Here is a 22,983-nt window from a genome sequence, read left to right as displayed (position 1 = left end):
CAAGAGAAACTAGACTTCAACTAATTTCAGGTAAGTTGTAGAACTGAATTTGGGGAAGGGGGAGAGATTGATGATAAAGGTAACTACTATAGTGTTGTTTCAAAAATGAAGAACTCTGTAGGTAATATTCTTCTAAAAGCATGGGTGATTCTTTCCAACCTTTCTATAAATAGCATGGTGTGGTGGAAACATTGAACTGGGGAGTCAAATGACCTAGGTTTGATTCTAAGCTCTCTCACTGACTTACTATGTAACACAAACAATTTATTTTGCCCTTGAATTCAGTTCCTTATATATAAAAGAAGGATAACACTACTCTCCATTGTTTTCCTGGCAGTTTTTAAAAGCATTTTTACAAGGTACTATATAAATGAAAGTTATTTTTATATTTTATGAATGCTAGAAGTTGTTTCATAATCCAGTTTGTCTACCACATCTGGCTCCCTGGAGCCAGCTTGATTAGGGGCTTTGTTCTGAGGGAAATGGAAAGCCATGGTTACCAAGCTATTCACACTTATACCACTTTTAACCTGGTTCCAAGGGCAGCTAAGTTTTGATTTGTAGAGGAAGAAGGTGACATGTGGACGGGATTTAAGAGTACTTTGAAGGGGAGAAAGGAAGGGAACAAGTATTTATGAAACCCTACTATGTGTCAGGCATTGTGCTAAACAATATCTCATTTGATCTTCACAACAACCCTGGGAAGTGGGTGCTTTTATTATTTCCATTTTATATCTGAGGAAACAAGCGAGAAAGACTGACTGACTTGCTCAGTCACAAAGCTAGTAGGTACGTTAGGCCAAATTTGACCTCAGGTTTTCTTGAAGTTAGGCCCAGTGCTCTATGCTCTGTTCCACACAGCTAGCTGCCTTTGATTGGGCATTTAAATCAATCATTCATTCACAACAAGCAGTTCTTAAGCCCCTTCTATGAACCAGGAACTATGGTGGGTGCTTGGAATACAAAAAAAATAATAATAATACCTATTCTCAAAGAGCATACATTCTATTGGGAAGAGATAACACATGTACATGATATGCACAAAATGAATACGAAGTAGTTTTGGGAGAAGAATCAGCAAGCATCTATTAAGTACATACCATATGCCAAGCACTGCTAAGCACTGGAGATATAAAAAGAGGCAAAACACAGTACCTCCCTTCAAGGAGCTTAGACAATCTAATGGAGGAGACAACATGCAGATAAATATATACAAAGCAAGCTATATACAGGATAAATAGGAAGTAATTAACAAAAGGAAGGCATTAGAATTAAGAGGGTTTGGGTAAGATTTCTAGGAGAAGGGATTTTACTTGGGATTTTAAGGAAGCTATTGAGGTCAGTAGGTGGAGCAAAGGATGGAGAGTGTTCCAGGCATGGAAGACAGCCAGAGGAAATGACCAGAAACAAGAGATAGAGTCTTGTTAGTGGAATGGCCAGGAGATCAGAAGGGAAAGGACAGGGACAAGCATTTATTAACCATCTATGTGTCAGGCACCATGCTAAATGCTTTACAAATATCATGTCATTTAATTCTCACCACAACCCTGTGAGGAAGGTGTCATTATTATCTGCATTTTACAGTTGAGGAAACTGAGGAAGATAGAGCTTAGAGATTAAGTGACTTTTCCAAGATCACATACCTAGGAAATACCTGAGGTCAAATATGAACTCAGGTGCTCCTGCTCAAGAAGCTTCAGTGGCTCCCTATTGCATTTAGGATAAAATATAAACTCCTCTGGAATTTAAAGACCTCCACATTCTGGTTCCAATCTGTCTTTCATTATTTTTAAACAATACCCTCCACCCAATCCCCACACTCCATGTTCCAGTCAAAATGGGCCTATCTGCTGTTCTCTCTACATGACATTTCAGCTCCTATCACTCTACCTAATACAGGTTGACCCCCATGCCTATAATGTCTTTCCTCCTTAGCCACTTGTTGAAATCTCTGGTTCCTTTCAAGGCAAAACTTGGGTAATGATTTCTACATGAGACTTTTTCTGACTCCTTCATTTCTGGTCCTCCTTTGTATTAATTAATTTGTATAATATGTGGTTTCCCCTGGGAAGATGTAAGCTTCTTGAGGGAAGAGAATGTCTCTTATGTGCAAATAATTGCCTGACTAAAAATCTAATGTTAGATAAAGGCCAATCCACAGAATGTAATACCATCAAAACAATTCTTCCATTGCATACTGATGAAAGAGACTGCCCTTGGTGCTAGAGACTTGTTTAATGTGAAGTTAACAAAGGTCAAGGTGGTCCTTCCTGATATTTTTGCACTGGATTACTGAATTTGATAATTTTATCACTGATAGGCAGGTACTTAGCCTTATTTAAAAAAAAAAGAGGAAGCTGTTTTCTGTGCAGCTGAAGTCGTTGTCATGAATGGGTAAGATAAAAAATGTCACTTTCCTAATGAGTAAGCTTACCATGGACTGAAATTGAGCTAAATCTTCAATCTGGAGCTGATAAATATGACTCAGTTCACTTTTCCTCAAGTGACAGGCGAACAAAAAATAAAAGGCAAGGAGGAACATGAAGAAAACAGGTTGAATAGCACAGGCAAGAACATCCATTTTAACAAAGGTAGGAAAGATGGAATCACAGAGAAGGAAGTTGAAGATGAATTAGAGAAAATTACTTGTGTAAAAATCTACTTAAAATTACTAGAAAAATGAAAAAGATTACAAGGTGAATACCATATATGCAATCCCAGCAGCTGCCTGGAATAACACTTAGTAGCTGACTGGAAGTCCAGTACTGAGAACAGGGAGCTCTCACAGCCCTTGTTGGGGGCTTGGTAATCCTGCTTTTGAAAGTGTCTGTAACGGAGGGAAATCCTGCCCCTGATTCAAATCAGGTAGGTAATGTTTCCCGTCCCCTTAGTGCATGGTGAAGAAAAGCCACATTGATTGGCTACTGAGCCTGAATGCAAGAGAGCACATAAAGGCTCCAAGACAGAAACTCAGTCTCTGTCTCTCTGGCATCTACATAGTGAAAGTGAAAAAATGCAGAATTGCCTTTGGGTGATATAGCTACTCCCCAACCTGGTTGCCCTGTGGTCTAAAATACTTATATCTTTGGTTTTCCTGTCTCTATTTTGTTTTTTCCTGATTCCAGGTGAATAAGCAGCAGACACGGAATGACCCTATAAGCTCTGAAAGGTCAGAAGAACCACCAGAAGACCAATGAGAAGAGTCTATAGCAGTGTATGCTGTAGCAGCAGCAAACAAGTGTAGTGAGCCAACACAGCCCTAAGGAGGGAGTGGACAGCTGAGAAATCAAGTCCTCTATGCAAAAGGGAAGAACATGTTCCTCAGTTATATCTCCCTCAGCAGTATACTGCTCTGGAATTTAAAAGCTTTTGCAAGACCAAATTTAAGGTACTAAATGTACAAAACAGGTATCACAAATTGGGAAGATACTTCTTCTTCCAAGAAGTTCTCAAGACACTAAAGACTTACAAGCACACATTAAGGAAGACTTAAAACATTCCTGTTATTATAATCTCTCCAAAAGGTACCTTGGCACTTTGTGGGACTGCTGAACAGATTTTTCATTTTTCACTACAGACTTTTGCTATTTAAACAAACTTTAGTCAGATCTGCTGGTTAACCAGACCTGGGTCTTTAGACCTTATTGGTTCAGGATGAGTCCATTTCTTTCTTGAAGCAGCAGCAGCAGAAGAAGTTGCAGAAAGCACCTCCCCATTGGGTAGTTGGCATTGACTCACAAACCCAGAATTCTCAAACTTATGAACTAGGTGTTAAGTCCATAACAGGTAGGTGGAAGTGTTCATTTTTCAGCATTGCTGGTTGTTGCTCACAACTGTATACTCAAAAAGAAACACGAAGGCAGTCACAACTGCTACTGGAGGGGAGGAAAAAGGAGAGAAGGGAGAAAAATCCTTTCCCTCTTCCTTACTAGAAGTCCAAGGGAGAGTTGATAATTCCAAATAGATGTGCTCCAAAGATCAAGGGAGCTTCATTTAGAGCTATCCTTATAACCTATTGAGATGAGACATTCCTCCTGATTTTGAGCTCCATCATCTTTGGACTCCAGTCATTGGAACCATGGACCCAATCAGAAGTTGCTAGGTTACATATGCCTTTTGGTAAGGTGTTAGAGAGCATGCTCACCTCCACAAGAAGTACACCAGTCCACTCCTGCTGCATGTGATTCAGACTTGCCTTACATGTTGGATGATTCAACATCTCTCCTGAAAAACTCCTTGAAGGTCATCATGTGCATAAGGAATTTTCCTTCTCAAATCTATCTACAGCATTAGAACAAACTGTCCTTCTTGGTCCTCAATTCCTCTTATTTTGGCTTTTATTCTGCTTTCTTTTCTATACGTTGCCTGGCTTTTTATCTGCTTGTTCTCATTCCTAGACTAGCAAGCAGTCACAGGCAAAGGAAGGACCATTTCACAGCTCAACTCTGCAGCTAAAGGCAAAAACAGATAGATAGATAGATAGATAGATAGATAGATAGATAGATAGATAGACAGATAGATAGACAGACAGACATATAGATAGAAAGAAATCTTAACAAAGCCTCATATCTTTTATAATTCCAAATACATAACATTGTAATACTAATACCTGCTTTAATATTTATACTAAATATTCCTTGAAAGAGTACCAAATGAAAAGATAATTACAGAGAATATAGAGTGAGTATCGCTGAAAAAAGTAACTATTTGGGGAATAACCTCTATTCTCCAAAAGTTTCTGATCTTTCCCTAGAAAATGACTTTCCCATCAGAATTACATTTTTAGAAGAGTATCTTACTTATGGAAAACTGCTGATGTTGTGTACAGATCCTATTAAATATATACTTTTAAATGTTAGTTCCAATCTCAACTATACTCCTCAAACCACATTTTAATCCCAAAGTTCTCTTTGTAAAATAAACTGTCATAATATCATTTGGGAGAAGACTCCATAGTGCCCTGGGTACACTAAAATTCATGCTAGTTTCTGTTTTATTTAAAATCCAGAGGATAACTACCATAGGGAAGCCAACTTCACAATGTGTGAGAAAAATACTTTCAATCAAAAAACTTTTTGAAGTTCTTGATGTATCAAGCTATTTAATGATCAATCTCAATTTTAATACATTCTAGACTAGTTATATAAGAAATTCTCAATTTTAATTAGTTGTATGTGGTTATTTAAATTTTGAGATGGAAAATTTTGGTAAAGAATGATTCATCTTGAGTTTCTTGCTTTACCTTGGATTTACATGGAATACTGAGAGAAACTTTATTATTTTAATTCTGAACCAAAACAGGGAGTTGTTGAAAATTTCTCCTATATACACATACACAACTGTTATCATAATTTTGGGCATTCTTTTTTCCTTTCTTGTTGACCTGTTTCCCTATACAACAAGCCCTGGGGTTCATGGATTTACAACTCAACTCATGCCCAGTTATAAAATGCAGAATAAAATATGTACATAAACATGCCTGGAAAAGTAAAAATTATATGTGATATAAGAGATATATGGATATGGGGGGGAGAATAGAAAAGACAGAACAGGTCTCTAAATCTCAGTCTACCATCTTCAACTGTGATCCTGATGTTATATTGGTTTATGTTCATTTTTTAAAAGAAACCAAATGATTCTACCTCTGATGTTTGCTCTCTGTGTGACCTTGAACAAGTCACTTGACCATAAATATGTTAGGCTTCAATTCCCTCATCTGTAAACTGAGTAATGTAATGTAATGTAAACTAGAATGCTGGTCCCTTCAATTTCAGATCTACAATATTAGTCCAATACTCTATGAATGATACAATTGAGTACAAGAACAAAACCTTCAAAATCTAAACCAGTTAAGAATTATTCTAATCCCAGTCTCTCACCAGTCACAAAACCCCTGAATACTTAGAAAAAGTGTAAACAGTGATTCATTCATAGCCATTCATTCAATTAGTATTTATTAAATTCCTACCATGTGTAACACTCTGTTAGGGAATTGAAAAAAAATACAACGATATGTAAGGAATGGAAGTGAACAAAATACACTTTGGCCATAATTTTAAATCAACATTTAGCATGTCAAAAGCTTTTCTCCCAATAAGTCCTCTCCAATCTAGTCCCCCAAAATTTTTAGGGTAAGAAAATATAATGAATTATTCCAACTATAGACTTCTAATAAAACAAAAGAAAGATGGAATCCCAAATACAAAACAAAATACAAAAAAAATTTTTATCCCACTAATTTCTTTTAAATTCTTCTTTGTTTTCTATAAGTCTTTGGCATGATCTCTTCATTTCTTAAACATGTTCAGTCCCTAGGGCAAACTCCTTAATCTCTCCTCATAGATCTTTATCCAGATCATGTTTTCTAACTCTAGGTGCCCCATAGGCTTCCATCCTGGGCCCTCTTTTGTGCCTCTTACTTCTTCACTTGGTGATTTCATCAGACCCCATATATTTAATTGCCATCTCCATAATAAAGATTTCAAAATCTACCTATCCTGTCCTAACCTCACATTTACAACTGCCTTTTAGATATATTGAACTGGATATCCAATAGACAAGTTAACTCAACATGTCCAAAATGTGTGGCCCTGGGCAAGTCACTTAACCCCATGCCCTGCCAAATAAATAAATAAATGTTATAAATAAATAATTTTTTATATAAACACAATCTCCTGTCTTTTATATCTTGCATTATCAGTTGTCCACTATAAATTTAAATGGACCTTGTTAGGATCTGTCAAATAATGTCATATACTCACTTCACAACTTAAGCTGATGCCCAATGGAGGAAAAAATTAAAAAATGAAAACGTTACCATCTGTGATTTTTTTTTACTTCTTTCCCTTGAAAATATTTGGGGGGGATACATACCAAGATACACACAAAGGAACTATATATGACAAAGTGTTAGCTCTTGCTTTAATAACTCATTAAATCATAATCTTATTGCAAATATTATCTTCGAAACTTGAACACAGTGTTTCAATGTCATCAAACTCAATGGGAAAAAAAGTTGTTTGTTGAATTGAACTTCTTTCGCTATTCAATTGGTTATGTTAGTATTATGTAAACTGAATTAGTCTCACCTTTTTAGGGAACAGAAGGACCTGAGAATATTCTACAATCAATGAATTGAGTATGTAACAAAAAAAAAATCTAGAAAAGCAACAAATCAAAAAACCCCAACTAAACATGAAAATAAAAATCTTGAAAATCAGTAACAAGATTAACAAAACTGAAAGCAAAAATCCATTGAATTCATTAAAAAATAATCTATTGACTTATTTAATTTTTAAAAAGAAAAATTGCTCATATCAAAAAAAGAAAAAGAAGAATTCACAACAAATTAAGATGAAACAAAAGAATTATTAGAAATTATTTTGCCTGCTTATATGCTGACAAAACTGATGACTAAATGAAATACAAAAAAAATCAGATTAAAAGAATAAGAAATAGAAAATTCAAATGACCCAATCTCATAAAAGGAAATTGAACAAATCATATATGAACTTTTGAAAGGTGAGGGAATGAAGTACCTGATAAATTTACAAATGAATTCTACCAAATTTTCAAAAAACTAAATCTAATATTATATAAGCTGTTTCCAAAAAATAAGTGAAGGTACTCTTCCAAATTCTTTCCATGATATTAATATGGTCTTGATGTCCAAGCAGGGAGACATAAAATGAAGAAAGAGAACAAAAGAACCATATACAAAGAATCTATATAGCAACATACTAAAAAGACGATAAATATGACTACTTTGGATTTATACCAGGAATGCAGAATTGGTTCAATATTAAGGAAACTATAAATAGCATAAACCTTACCAAAAATAGAAACAATAAAAATCACATATTTATATCAATAATGCTGAAAAATGTTTTTTTTTGTTTTTTTACAAAATTGAAGAATAATTTATATTTTAAAAATTAAAAAGCATAGGAATAGGGGGCAGCTAGGTGGCGCAGTGGATGAGTTCTGGCCTTGGAGTCAGGAGGACCTAAGTTCAAATCCAGCCTCAGATACTTGATACTTACTAGCTATGTGACCCTGGGCAAGTAACTTAACCCCGACTGCTTCATCAAAAAAAAAAAAAGCAAAAATAAAAGCATAGGAATAAATAGATCTTTTCTTAATATGTTTTTTTTTTTAGGCAACTGGGGTTAAGTGACTTGCCCAGGGTCACACAGCTAGTAAGTGTCAAGTGTTTGTTCTGAGGCCATATTTGAACTCAGGTCCTCCTGACTTCAGGGCCAGTGCTCTATCCACTGCGCCACCTAGCTGCCCCATCTTTTCTTAATATGGCAAGTGCTAACTCTCTGAAAACAAGAGCCACTATCATATGTAATGGAGGAACACAAGAAGGCCTTTCCAGAAGGATCAGAGGTAAAGTAAGGATTTCCATTATCACCACTATTATATGATATAGTTTTAGAAAAGCTAATTATAATAAAAAGATGAGAAAATAAATTGAAAAATAAGTATAAACAAAGAGTAAACAAATTTATCATTTTTTTTTGGAATATCTACTTAGATAACCTTGGAGATATGACTAAAACATTTATAACTTCCCCAAAGTAGTAAGATGCTGATAGAGCTAACAAAGCCAAGAGCCAAAATAAAAGTTCTAAATCAGAAGTCAAAGTAAGTGTCAAATGTTAACAGAAGTAGTAGCAAGACCAGCCTGACATTAAGGGGTAAAGTCTCCTTACACTATAATAATCTAATCACAACATTTTTTCCCCCTCTCCAGAGACTAGCTTGGCTCTTTCCTTCCAAATGTCACCCTGCATTTCTTTTAAACAGTTTCTCTCCATTCTGACCCACTGAAGAAAAGAAGTAGAGTTTCACAAGTTCTTTCCTACTATCCTATATTTGAAATAAGCACAGAACCCTTTTATAATTTTTAGTGTTTTTACTGCTAGGAACTACAGATAAACTGATTGGAATAAAAATAACAAGCACAGAGAAAGTTAGGAAGCTTTAAAAACTCTTAAGGAAAAGTCCTACAATAAGTTATCTTCAGTATTTGAAGGAATGAAAATGAAGCAAGTCTGTTTTCTTTGAGAACCCTCTCAGTCTTCCATTAATTCACATTTTTTGGATACCATAAAACACTACATAAATATGAGCCATTCTTATTAATGAAAATGGGGAGAAGGAGGAAAAATGGAGAGGTTAAAATATTAATATCCAAGAACACTGCCAACTGTCATGATAAGGGCTAATCAATCTGTCATCTCAACCCCACTAGACCATTTTATTTATGAGATGAGTGTATGAGTTCCCTCATCTCTTTTACACCAAAATTCTTTAGTGTGAGGGGCTGATTAACAGAGAGTAATGAGTTAAAAGGAGAAAATAACTCTTCACTGATGAGCTCCCAGAATCAGAACCTGGTCTACGTAAGCCCAGCATTGGGGTGGAAGCAGAGGAGGAAAGTTGATTGTCTATGAATTATATTGGTGCTTGGATGCTCATCTATGATGTAAGGGCTTAACTGCCAATCAACATCAAATTTCTGGTCCCTTTTTTGGAATCCATATATTTTTGGAGACTCATTCATGTTTCATTTTATTTTTTTGGAACATGTAGATCATATACCCTATCTTGGCATGCGTTTGGACAGTTTATCTAGGGTCGTTATGGACTTCAATTCCATTTTATAGGGGTTGTCTTAAGACCTGATAATTCAGGGTACTCTCTCCCTTTTCAGAGAGGAAGATTTCTCATGGAATACAAGCTTCAATTTCTTGTTGGGACAGCCCCATAAGCTTTGGGAGCTCATCTGGAATGAGATTTCCTCTCTGAGAGGGGAGGTTTTTTCTTTTTCTTTTATCTAATTTTGCTATTACTAATTGTTCATTTGACTTTTATTAATTTTTTCCCCTTTCCTAATTGTTTCTGGGGTTGGGAAAGGCCAGCACCAATGTGAGTTTAAGAGTACAGAAACTTTGTTACAAAAGTTTCAGACTAAGCTAGCAGATCAGCTCAAGCTCTTTTGTAGTTTTTCTTTGCCTTTTCTCCATTGAGTCTTTCTTTTAAAAAAAACTGCAAGGGTTAGTGGAGAGAGGAAGATTTTTATCACTTTCCATTTTTCCAGGAACTGGAAGTGGTTGTCTTGGGTAAAAAACATGGAAGTTGCATGCAGATCTGCTAAGCCTGAGAGAAGAGATCCTGATGAGAGTGGATTGTCCCAGAACAAGAGATGGTGTAGCCAGCCAGAGTACTGAGGCATATCTGCAGAAGCACATAGTAGAAACAGACATGCGTGCCAACTTGGCCGAAGAGGGGAGTCCCAGACCTTATGGTCTGTTCCATGGATAACTCCAAGCAAAAGAATTTCCAAATTTTAAGGCATTGGCAACCACCCTTCTAGAAGATTCTCTCAATACTATGCTTCTTGAAAAAGGAAGAGGATAGGGGCAGCTAGGTGGCGCAGTGGATAGAGCACCGGCCCTAAAGTTAGGAGGACCTGAGTTCAAATATGGCCTCAGACTAAACACTTGACACTTACTAGCTGTGTGATCCTGGGCAAGTCACTTAACCCCAATTGCCCCCCCCCCAAAAGGAAGAGGATTGCAAACAAGGTCCCTGTAGCTGAATATCTAAAGCCACATCTTGGGGATGGGGGTGCTACAGTGCTTAGCACACTGTCTGGCATATAGATGGCTCTTAATAAATATTTATTGACTGACTGACAGGCAGTGGCAAGAGAGCAGGACCATGGCACACTGTCTCCCCAACACTCCCCACTCCTCACCCTGAGGAACTTAGTGCAAGTGAAGTGAAAAGAGTACTATTTCTTCAGTAGTCCTCAAAATATATTCATCTTTTGCAGGCAGGAAAAATAACAAAGTGATATACGTCTTGGGGGTATGGTGAAAGAAGGTCTCATAAGGGATATCAAAGAGTTGGCCCAGTATCAGTTACCAATTCAGTCTACTTCTGGGGGAAGCTCATTATACATTTGAATTCCGCATTTGTTTATGTGCTCCCTTGAATCCTTTCTGTTCTAGGTTTTCTCTTGAGTGAAATAAAGACTGGCATTATATTGCAACCCTGCTTGTCTGTTTTGAAGCTAGAATATCAGGTTTGGGATAACCACAGATAAAAGCCAGATGTAAAGTATATTTAGACATGTTCCTGGAATAATGCCATGTTGGGGCAACAAACCGAAGAGACAAACCAGTCCTAATGGGATAGACCCCAGTATTTAACATGGTCTATGTGATCCCAGAGTATTGGAGGTCCTTGAGCCATGGGTTACATAAAATAAATGTGAAAATAATAACAAAAAACATATTTATACTCAATATATTAATTATAATAAAAAAGCAAATATATTTATAATCTAGTAAACAATTATATGTTGTGATATGGAATGTATGATAATGAATAGTGCTTTAAGGTTTATAAATTGCTATACAAATATTTAATTTTATCCTTATGACAACCCTGGGAGGTAGATGCTAGTATTATCTTCATTTTACAGATGAGAAAACTAAGGAAGACAGAAATTAAGGGACTTGCCCATATTCACATGGCTAGTAAGTGTCTCAGGCAAGATTTGAACTCTGACTCCAGGTCCAGAGCTCTATCCATTGTGCCACCTAGCTGAGAATGGTGCAACTGATGGGTCTCTCATTATATTGTAGACGCAAGTAAAATTCATTTATTATCTCAAAGGAAAATTCAAACTGTCTCATCTCAAATGCCTTTTCATTTTATATAGGAAGAATATTCTAAATAATTCCCTGCATATCATATCAACACAACCTAGACTGCTGTCACTGAAATGACAATCTTTTTCCCCTTCAATTTAACAAGTATTTATATTAAGGGGCTGACCAACTGCCTGGAACATGGGCAAAACTAGCCTGGCAGACGGATGTAGGTTGGGCTAGAAATTTTCAAGTAACATCAAAGACCAGAACAAGGGTAAAAGACCAGAGAAAACCCTGATTTAAATATATGTGCTGCAGTAAGAGGAAGAACAAATTTATATTTTTATAGTTTCCTTTTATTAAGTACCCTTTAAAAATAAAAGAGACAAGGTAATAAATCTAATGAAATTTATTATGAAAGGGAATATTTAACTGATTTAATTTCAGAATATCACCTACCTTTCACATACAACTAATATATGTAAACAAAACCATTACTAGACTGCTCAAAGAAACATATATTCTTACTGACATGAGATAAATTATAATGCATTTTTCATGAATTAGGAAAAATAAGTAAAAGTATGCATACATTTAATATATATACTTTTAAATGTTATAGTTAGATATTGAAATTATAAGGCTATTTCTTTGTAATTTTCACAGGTAGTACTATCTTCATAAAGATAATGGAACTATGCCAACATTAATAAGGTATTGATTAATTATCATTAATTTATTAATTAATCATTTTCTCTTCCAAGTAGGCTAGATTTACCTATTCTAAACATATTCTCTTGAAAATTGGCCAATAGTTATAATTGTGGTATAAAGGAGGGTTTAACTTTTAATATTTTGTAAAACAAAAATAATTAACCTTTAAAAATGCCTATGTTCTCAATGACCAACTCTTAAAACTCTTTACCTTCTGTGATAAACCCAAAGACCCCAGCTTCTGGGATAAGAACCCACTCTTTGAAAAAAACTGCTGGGAAAACTGGAAAAGAGTATGGCAGAAACTAGGCATAGACCCAAATCTCACACCATATACCAAAATAAAGTCAAAATGGGTTCAGGGCTTAGATATAAAGGCTGATACCATAAGTAAACTGGGAGAACAAGGAATAGTTTACCTATCAGATCTATGGAGAACAGAAGAATTCATGACCAAACCGATAGAGAACATTATGAAAAGCAAAATGACTAATTTTGATTACATTAAATTGAAAAGTTTTTGCACAAACAAAGCCAATGCAACTAAGATTAGAAGGAAGGTAGAAAATTGGGAAAGAATTTTTATAACTAGTCTCTCTGATAAAGGCCTCATTTCTAAAATATATAGAGAATTAAGACAAATTTATAAGAACACAAGCCATTCCCCAATTGATAAATGGTCAAAGGATATGAACAGACAGTTCTCAGATGAAGAAATTAAAGCCATCTATAGTCATATGAAAAAATGCTCTAAATCGTTATTGATTAGAGAAATGCAAATCAAAACAACTCCAGGTACCACATCACACCTATTAGATCGGCCAACATGACAAAACAGGAAAATGATAAATGTTGGAGAGGATGTGGGAAAATTGGAACGCTAATACATTGTTGGTGGAGTTGTGAAATGATCCAACCATTCTGGAGAACAATTTGGAACTATGCCCAAAGGGCTACAAAAATGTGCATACCCTTTGATCCAGCAATAGCACTTCTAGGGCTATATCCCAAAGAGATCAAACAAATGGGAAAAGGACCCACATGTACAAAAATATTCATAGCAGCTCTTTTTGTGGTGGCAAAGAATTGGAAATTGAGAGGATGACCATCAATTGGGGAATGGCTGAGCAAGTTGTGGTATATGAATGTAATGGAATACTATTGTTCTATAAGAAATGATGAACAGGCTGACTTCAGAAAAACCTGGAAAGACTTATATGGTCTGATGCTGAGTGAAGTGAGCAGAACCAAGAGGACTTTGTACACAATAACAGCCACATTATGCAATGACTAAGATTGTTAAACTGAACCCTTCTCAGCATTACGAGGATCTAAGACATCTCCAGAGGCCACGGGATGGAAAATGCTGTCCACATCCAAAGAAAGAACTATGGAAGCTGAATCGCTATCACTTATTTTTTACCTTCTGTTGAGTTTTGTTTCATCTTTCTGATGGTTCCTCCTATTGGTTTTAATTTTTACTTACAACTTCATTAATGTGAAAATATGTTTAATGGGTATGTAAATGTAAAGCTTATATCAGATTGTGCGCCGTCTTGGGGAGGGTGGGGGGGAGGAAAAGAGAGAAAAATTTTCAACTCAAAAGCATATGGAAAAAAAAAACAACTCTTTACCTTCTGTGTCATCAGTGCTACCAGATTTTTCTGATTTTCTGCTATCAGTGAATTCTAGAGAACATGGGGCATATCCATCAGGAGGTGTGCTGACTGTGTACATTTTTTTCCTGGGTTGGATCTTATTTTCATCATCTGTAAGAGAGAAAGATAATTATCTTTACTTTGTATCATAAATTTAATTGGTTGCTTATTTTCATCTGACAGTTATTACAGGGCAAAGTATATTATGTCAGCACTAGGGTTATTTTTATAATTAAAGTCACTGAAGGCACTGATTTAACAATTAACAAGTATCATAATTAAGGAAAACCATGAGCCAAACATTTTGCTATAAGATCAAGTTACCTATTTATACATCCAGAAAAGTAGATTGATCAATAACTACTTAAATATGTATCTTGCCTAGGATATAAATAAAATTATAACAATATATGACATTCTCACATGCAATTCAACACTGAATTCCAGTGCATACCCACTTAAAATTTTAGAAACTCGATGGCATATAAATACATATACATTATATATATTTACACATATATGTCTTTATGTATATCTATAGATCTATTACTGAGGCAATATTAATAAGACATTTTCTATTCCTCCATTAAAGTATTACTGTCAAACTTCATGGGGTGTAGGGTATGTTCAAGGAAAGACTAGTACCTCAGGTGTGAAGGCTGTAGAGCCCTTTTCAGAGCTGCTTTCCACCCTTGGTGTCCACCTGGTCCACCTAACTCACCCGTGGTTCCAAGAAGCTGTGGTAGCGTGCACAGTGGCCACACCCAGGTAAACCGTTTCATCAGATGGGCTAAACTAGGTTGGAGGTAACTATGGGGTCTCAAACTCATTGGTGAGTTGGGGGGTGTCTACCCCAAGCGTGTGAAGACTTCTCTTGGTGGAATGGGTAAATGAGAACAATTTATTCCAACACCATAAAGGCAGCTAGAGCAGGTGCTACAGAGTGCTTAGAGCTTGGTTGGACACAGAAGAGGCCAAGGACAGCCACTGCATCTTGAGCCATCACCAGTCATCTTGACTCTGTCCTGCCACTAGACTGTGATGACTCTGGAAGAGAGAGTGAGGCCGACAACTCTGTGCAACTCTGCCATACTTAAACCCAATCTACACACAAATCAAAAGAAATCACCCATAACATTTTACCATTTTACCTATCTCAAAATCCTGTGGCAACAGGCAAGTGATGAAGCAGCAGATACACTGGGAGCTGTAGTCACAATGCTGTACACATGTGGCCCAGGCCAAGGAGTCATCTTTTCACTACAAGATCAGCTACTGCATTGATGGCAAATTCTTCAACTTGAAAAGGCTACAAGCCAACATCAAAGTGGAGGGTGTGTTGGTGCATGATTTTCTGTTTGCAGATGATTGTGCACTCAGTGCAGCTTCTGAAGCTGAGATGTAACAAAGTATGGATCCATTCTCTGTTGCTTGTGCTAATTTTGTCCTAACAATTAACACCAAGAAAATACAGGTACTCTATCAGCCAGCACCACACCATCCATATATGGAACCATCAGTTACAGCAAATGGAGTTTTGAATACTTGGATAAGTTCACTTACCTTGGCAGTGCATTTTCCAGGGATGTATACACTGATAATGAGGTTAACACATGCATTGCCAGAGCTAGTTCAGTGTTTGGGAGGCTCTGAAGGAAAGTGTGGAAGAGAAGAGTTATTGGACTGACTACCAGACTGAAGGTCTACAGAGCCATTGTGCCGACCTCATTGTTGTATGCCTGTGAAATCTGGACAGTATACCAACGCCATGCCAGGAAATGGAATCACTTCCATTTGAATTTTCTTAGGAAGATTCTGAAGATCACCTTGCAGGATAAGATACCAGACCCTGAGGCCCTTTCTCGAACTAAATTGCTAAGCATTCAAACTCTACTACACACAGCACAACTCCTGTGGGCTGGCAAAGTTATTTGGATGTCAAACATATGTTTGCCAAAAAGACTTTTATGGAGAATTCACATAGGGCAAGTGCTCAGATGGTGGTCAGAAAAAGCAATACGTGGACACTCTCAAGGTCCCTCTTAAGAACTTTGGATTGTGTGACATAGGAGACATTGGCACAGGACCAACACCAGCATGGTGTGCTCTCATCAGAGAAGGTGCTGTGCTCTATGATCAAAGCAGAACTGAAGTAGCTCAAAAGAAATGCAAGGGCAGCTAGGTGGCATAGTGGATAGAGCACTGGCCCTGAAGTCAGGAGGACCTGAGTTCAAATCCAGCCTCAGACTAAACACTTGACACTTACTAGCTGTGTGACCCTGGGGCAAGTCACTTAACCCCAACTGCTTAAAAAAAAAAAGAAATGGAAGATGTGCAAATTTAGAGAACCCACCCCAAACGTTCACATAGACTATTTGTGCCTGACCTGTGGTGGAGCATTCTGAGCTCATGTTGGTCTGATCAGCTACAGTCAGACACTCTGTAACTTGACTCCTAACACAGTGATGTCATTTTGGTCCTCTTCAAGAATGAAGGACAACAACCACTGTCACATTTCATGTATATGCAGCTTTGTGGTCATGAAAAGAATATATATTTAGTATGTATATCTCATTGGTGGCTCCAGAAGCACCAGCCACATGCCAGTAAAACTGTCTCAGCAGATGGGCTAACCCAGGTTGAGGGTAACTGACAAGCCTTAAACCCTTTGGTGAGTTAGAGGGATATCTGCTCCAAGCATGTGAAGATTTCCTCTGTTGGAATTGGTATTTGGGAACAATTTGTTCCAATGGCCATGAAGCAGCTGAAGCAGGTGCTGTAAAGCACTTAGAGCTTGGTCAGACATCAAAGACACCAAGGTCATCTGCTGCATCCCAGCCCATAATCAGTCATCTTGACTCTTGTCTTGCCACTAGACTTCAATGACTCTGGAAGAGAGTAAGGCTGACAACTCTGTAACTCTGTCTCACTTAAATTCAATTCATGCACGGATCAAGACATCATCCATACTCCAACATCATGATGTCATTGGTACTCTTAGAAAACAAAGGATGAACAACAATGTATTTAGAATATAAGCTCTGACAAACTGTATTAAGCTGAGAAGTCTTTAGGTAAGGGTATGGTGATGAAACGCATGTCCCCAACAGCTCCACTTGGTTTTGACTCCAGAGAATATCATCTCCCTTCCAGGATAAACTGATCACCTGAAATCTCATTATCATGCTAAGTGATTCAGTTTTTGATATTCAATACTCTTTATTATGAGTGACATAGTTTTACATTAAATATATTTCTGTTTTCTAATTCTTTATAAAATGGTAAAGTATGTATGACATGCATGACAATTAACTGTTCTGGTTACCAAATGTTGTCACATAAGCCCAAAAAATGATCCTTGAATTTGGGTTATTTGGTATTTTTATACTCCCTAGAAATGGACTAAAATATTAATTAGCATTGCTTCACACAATTTAAAAAAAAATATTTTGCTTTAATAACTATAAATAAACATAAAAATTCCTTTATGTAATGACTTATAAACTCTAAGGAGCTGAACTTTTCCTATATTGAAAGAAAAACATGTTTCCATGAAGCCAACAGAACACTCAGGTGTACCTGCTTTTAGAAGGGAAAACCAAAACGGAATCAAAACATTTTTATAGGTACTTACATGCATGCATGCATGCACGCACACATTCACACACACACACACACACACACACACACACACACACACACACACACACACCACACCCCATTTAAACATCCAAATAAGATTCGTGTAAGGATATTCTTTAAAAATGACAGAAGTCCCCAGAGAAATCTGTGGAAAGTAGGGATAGCAACATATTAAATATGGTTGTTCAGTTTTCCCTTTCGTACAGGAAAAGCTTCTCTCTGATATGTGTTAATCAGTTCATTTGTTTTTTAACTTTGCAAGGATTCTAGAATAGTGACTTGGTGGGGAAGTAAGGTATTTTCTGTCACCTCAAACACAACATATCCAAGCCAAAACTTATCATTCCTCCCTATTCCCAATTTTCCTGTTACTGTCAAAGGCACAGGCAATCTCCAAGTCACCCAGATTCACAACCCTAGTGTCATCCTATGCTGTTCATTCACACTTAACTCACATAACTCAACTGTTATCATTTTGTCAATTCTACCTTCACAACATCTCTACTATACAGCCACCACCCTGGCAATGATGCAGGCCCTCACTGATTTATAGCTGGACTACTTTAATGGCCTGTTGGTTGGTCTCCCTGACTTATGTCTCTCCCTACTTCAATCCACCCTCCACATAGCTAACAAAGAAGTTTTCCTAAAGCACAGGTCCAACCATGTCACATAACTCCCCCAACATTCACTTCTACCACAAACTCTAATGGTTCCCAATTACCTCCAGAATCAAATAGAAAATACTCTTTGACATTCAGAACCCTCTACAACCTGGCCCCTTCCAATCTTTCAAGTCTTCTTATACTTTACAACCCCACATGTTAGGACACCCTCTTGACTCCGTTCCTTTCCACTGGCTATCTCCCTTTACTGAAATGATTTTCTTCCTCACTTCCTCCTGGAAATCCCACTTTGTGCAACAGATCTTTCCCATTGTGTAATCCTCTTTCTCCCCTCCCCCACAAATTCCTTCCCTTAGAGATTATTTTCTTTTTATACTGTATTGTTCCAATTGAAATTAAAGGCACAAAGCTCTGAGCACAATTAATTTATTAGTAAAGTCCAAATTTGTTAATAAATAGGGTCTCAGCCTCCTCAGCAAGTTAAGACCCCAAATGAGCTGACAGATTGTTTTTATAGACAAAAGAAGGAACATCCAAAAAATAGAAGTCAGCATCATAAATGGGGAAAGCAATATACTTGGTCACAAAATCTGAAGCCTCACAGACATGGGGAACAATATGATTGGCTGGAAATGGGAAATGTGGGGCTAGGAACAGCCTCTTGCTAGTAAATTCTGATTGATTCAGTCCACCTGCAAGGCCAGTTAGTGGTATAGAGATAACAAACCAGACCTCCTTGAAGGCTATCTAGTGGTACAGAGATAACAGACCAGACTTCCTTGAATTGAAGTGATTAACAGAAAAAGTGGACTTCTAAATTCAATCCAGAGACAATGAAACATGATTTAAGTAGTTATGTAAGATGTCAGTGGTTGGTACAGAATGAAATCAATTACAAAATGGAATCAATTTAACTTTCTCAGTTTATAGCTTGTATGTACACAGTCATTTGAATGTTGTCTCTTGCAAAAGAATATGAACTCTCAGAAGGTGAGGATTAGTTTTTGACACCCTTTTGGTATCCCCAGCATTTAGTACAGGGCCTAACGAATAGTAGGCAATTAATGAATAACTAACTGTTAATGACTGGCTTACTATCTCTGCTCCCAGATTTACTTCCAGATTTTTGAGTCTTTGTATTTGGTTTAAGGGTTGGAGGGAGAATCTGACTCATCCCATGACTGTGCTTTATGGCCTTGCCTAGATTCTGGGAAATTATGCCCCACGCAGGTGGTCAAGAGCTTATATAAGGAGCAAAGATGACAAAGTTTGTTTATGGCCTGAATTTTTAATTTGACTTCTCATTATATTGAGTTAGACTCCAAACCTTAAAAGCATGCTTATAGGTACAATGAACAGATTATTGTTAACTCAGGGCCTTTTGTTTAGTACTTCATATACTGGAATGTCTTATATCTATAAGAAGTATAGGCAAGTAATTTCCTAATTTCCTAGGGCAAGAATGGGTCCTAAAACAAATATTTCCTCATTCAATCAATTATGCTTTGGGGGTGTTAAAAATATAACTACTATTTGTTAAAACATGGAAGTATAAGCATTGCTTAATATTGACATTATCAATATCAAAATTAGATAAGTTAAAGGATTTAAATTTTAAAATATTTTTTCTTCATCTATTCTAAAACAATTATAAATTACTACTTAATATAATCCTTACTGGAGGAGAATTAACCTTTAATCTTCTAATTGTCAAAAGCTTATTTCTAGGAGGCAGACCTCATATACACATAGGGACTTCAGAGCAATTTAGCATCAAAAGCCCTTACAGATAGTTTCTCCCCTAACTCCACCTTTGATCTTTTTTATTAAAATTTATAAAAATATTCATTATGCTTTGGTTGTTAAAGAAAGAAGTTATTATAAGTTTTTCCTTTTCTTATCAACTCCAATGTCCTGTTGTGTTTCCTTTATCCCTCAGCTCACAGTAAAGCAGAATAAAACAGAAAAGGAATATAACACTACTGGTTGGAATAAAAACCTTACAATTTTCTGTTCCCGCATCAATAGTTTTCATGGCCAGCTAACTAGCAAGTTTCATGAAATATTTAGCTCCACCTCCTATCAAATATTTAGGTGTTAGTCCTTTTACTAATTAATTTGTACTGACTGGTCCCCTAGGAACCATCACTCACAGGATCAAATACTTAGGGTTTTTGAGAAAGACAACTTTCCTTAAAGGGCTGGGATTTAGAAAATCAAGCTAAAAAGGGTATACATAACTTCTAAAGTTTTTAAGAGAACATGGCAATATTAAGAAGGCAACATAGCAGAATGGGTAATATTCTGAACCAGACAGAGTCTGGAAGATCTGGGTTTGAGTTTCTCTTAAGACATTTATAATCTAAGTGACCAGACAAGTTATTTAACATCTCTTGTCTCATTTTCCTCATATGTAACATAAGAATAATAACAGTAGCTACCTCATTGGGTGGAAAAGGAGTGTAACTAATGAGAAAATGTACATAACATACCTTACCAACGTTAAAGTGCTATATAAATATCTGAGTTAGCATCATCAAATCATCTCAACTTAATTCAGTGGAGTTTAGATATAAATGTTCCTGAGACAAGTTACTATCCTTCTATTATTCTTTTATGTTTAATGTTCTGGAGACTAAGGGGCAGCTAGGTGCGCAGTGGATAGAGCACTGGCCCTGAAGTCAGGAGGACCTGAGTTCAAATCTGGCCTCAGACCAAACACACTTACTAGCTCTGTGACCCTGGGCAAGTCACTTAACCTCAATTGCCTAAAAGCAAAAAAAAAAATGTTCTGCAGACTAGACTGCTGTACAGGTGGATCTCTTTCTGTAACTGAGTAAATGTATTGGATATAATCTAATCTTTGGTAGACTCATTGAAAGAATCTTTGAAACAGCTCTAGAAGCAGACAGGATGATGGGGAGAATAGGAACATGTCTTGTTCCTACATGGCATTCATTTCTTCCACTAGGTCTTTATATTTTAAAAGCTTTTCATTCCGCATACTATACAGATTATAATTATTTGGCATAGTATCATCTATTAAAAACATTGTTCTTAAATTTTTACAAATTAATGTTATATCCAGGTGATTGAGGCAAAACATTTTTTCTGCTATAATTTTCTAGTTCCATTACAATTCACCTGTTAAAAACTTCCAAGGATATTTCAAAGTCTACATTTGTAGTATGGGGATTTTCACTTGTTATTTTAAGAAGGAGAGTAAAGCTATTATTATTATTATATAATCATTATTGATAAATGAATACAGTGATATCTATAGAGCAGAAAATATCTAAATAGTTTCTTTATATTTTCCTTAATAGAAAAAATTCAAGAACAGGTAATTATCATAAATTCTTTCTTTTTTTTGTCCAAAACCTAGAAGAAGCACCTCTTTCTAAGTACATATACATAGATGTATATGAATATGTGGTATATATACATTACATATAAATACAATATATAATAAACAAAATATAAATATACAAATATGGATAATACTAATAGATAAGTAATTAACTGGTTGATTGCTTCAATTAAACCCTTAATCAATAATCACTTAATTCAAATAAGAAATCCTAATTATGGGCAGCTAGTTGGCAGAGTGTATAGAGTGCCAGGCTTGGAGTCAAGAAGATTCCTCTTTCTTTCTTTTTCTTTCGTTCTTTCTTTTTTTTTTTTTTAGGCAATTGGGGTTAAATGATTTGCCCAGGGTCACACAGCTAGTACAGGTGAAGTGTTTGGTCTGAGGTTGGATTTGAACTTAGGTCCTCCTGACTTCAGGGCCAGTGCTCTATCCAAGATTCCTCTTTCTAAGTTTAAATCTGGCCTCAGACATTTGCTGACTATGTGATCCTGGGTAAGTCACTTAACCCTGTTAGCCTCAGTTTCCTCATCTGTAGAACGAGCTGGAGGAGGAAATGGCAAACTGCTCCAGTATCTTTGCCAAGAAACCCCAATTGAGTCACAAAGGGTCAGATACAACTGAAATGACTGAACAACAACAAATCTTTATTTATTCTTCATTTTCCACCCAGCTATATTCCTCTGGACACCACCCTCATGACCTAGGAATCTTTTTATCCTGGAAGATCACTTCAGCCCTGGAACTCATACCTCATCAGTACCGTCTGCCCCTGGGAATGCTCCCACTGATTGGAGGTACCTACTGGGTACCTTTCCTCTTTTCTTCCCCCTTTTCAGCTTTCTTTTGTGTATCATCTTCCCCATTACAATCGAAGCTCCTTGAGGATAAAAACTGATTACCTTTTGCCTTTCTTTGTATCAAATGCCTGCACATAGTAGGTGTTTAATAAATGTTTATTGACTAGATTGAGATACTTCCCATAGTAAAAAACACATTTCCATTAATTCATATATCCATATTACTCATTTAGTTACTTTGTTTGCCTAATTCCAAATTATTACCAGACTAAGGACTATATACTTTATCCTGCAAATAATATGGACTCATTCATGGTAAAAAATCTACTTAATCAAGATTTACATTTTCCAGCAAAATTACATAAATAGATTATCATGGGAATAATTGGAAAGTGCTTGTTAAAATAATCAGTATTAGACAATCAATGATAGACATATAAATCTGAAGTTGACACTCTAGTACTTAGCTAGGGAAGAGGCAGAGGGAGGAAAGAGAGTGAGAGA

At 36.4% G+C, this 22,983-nt stretch overlaps 1 protein-coding gene across 2 annotated transcripts in view; it reads right to left on the bottom strand.

Moving 5' to 3' along the window:
- Positions 1-22,983, bottom strand: part of ERICH1 (glutamate rich 1) — a 94,420-nt gene that overhangs the window by 33,739 nt on the left and 37,698 nt on the right. For both annotated transcript variants that reach the window (XM_020973012.2, XM_020973013.2), the window contains exon 3: positions 14,021-14,155. In XM_020973012.2, coding sequence (XP_020828671.1) covers positions 14,021-14,155 — 135 coding nt within the window. The remainder of the gene's footprint in view (positions 1-14,020; positions 14,156-22,983) is intronic.

Source organism: Phascolarctos cinereus, unplaced genomic scaffold, assembly GCF_003287225.1.
Source record: "Phascolarctos cinereus isolate Bilbo 61053 unplaced genomic scaffold, phaCin_HiC Scaffold_2;HRSCAF=192, whole genome shotgun sequence".
NCBI lineage: Eukaryota > Metazoa > Chordata > Mammalia > Diprotodontia > Phascolarctidae > Phascolarctos > Phascolarctos cinereus.
Note: the sequence above shows the minus strand (reverse complement) of the source record. Positions and strands in the feature narration are given on the sequence as shown.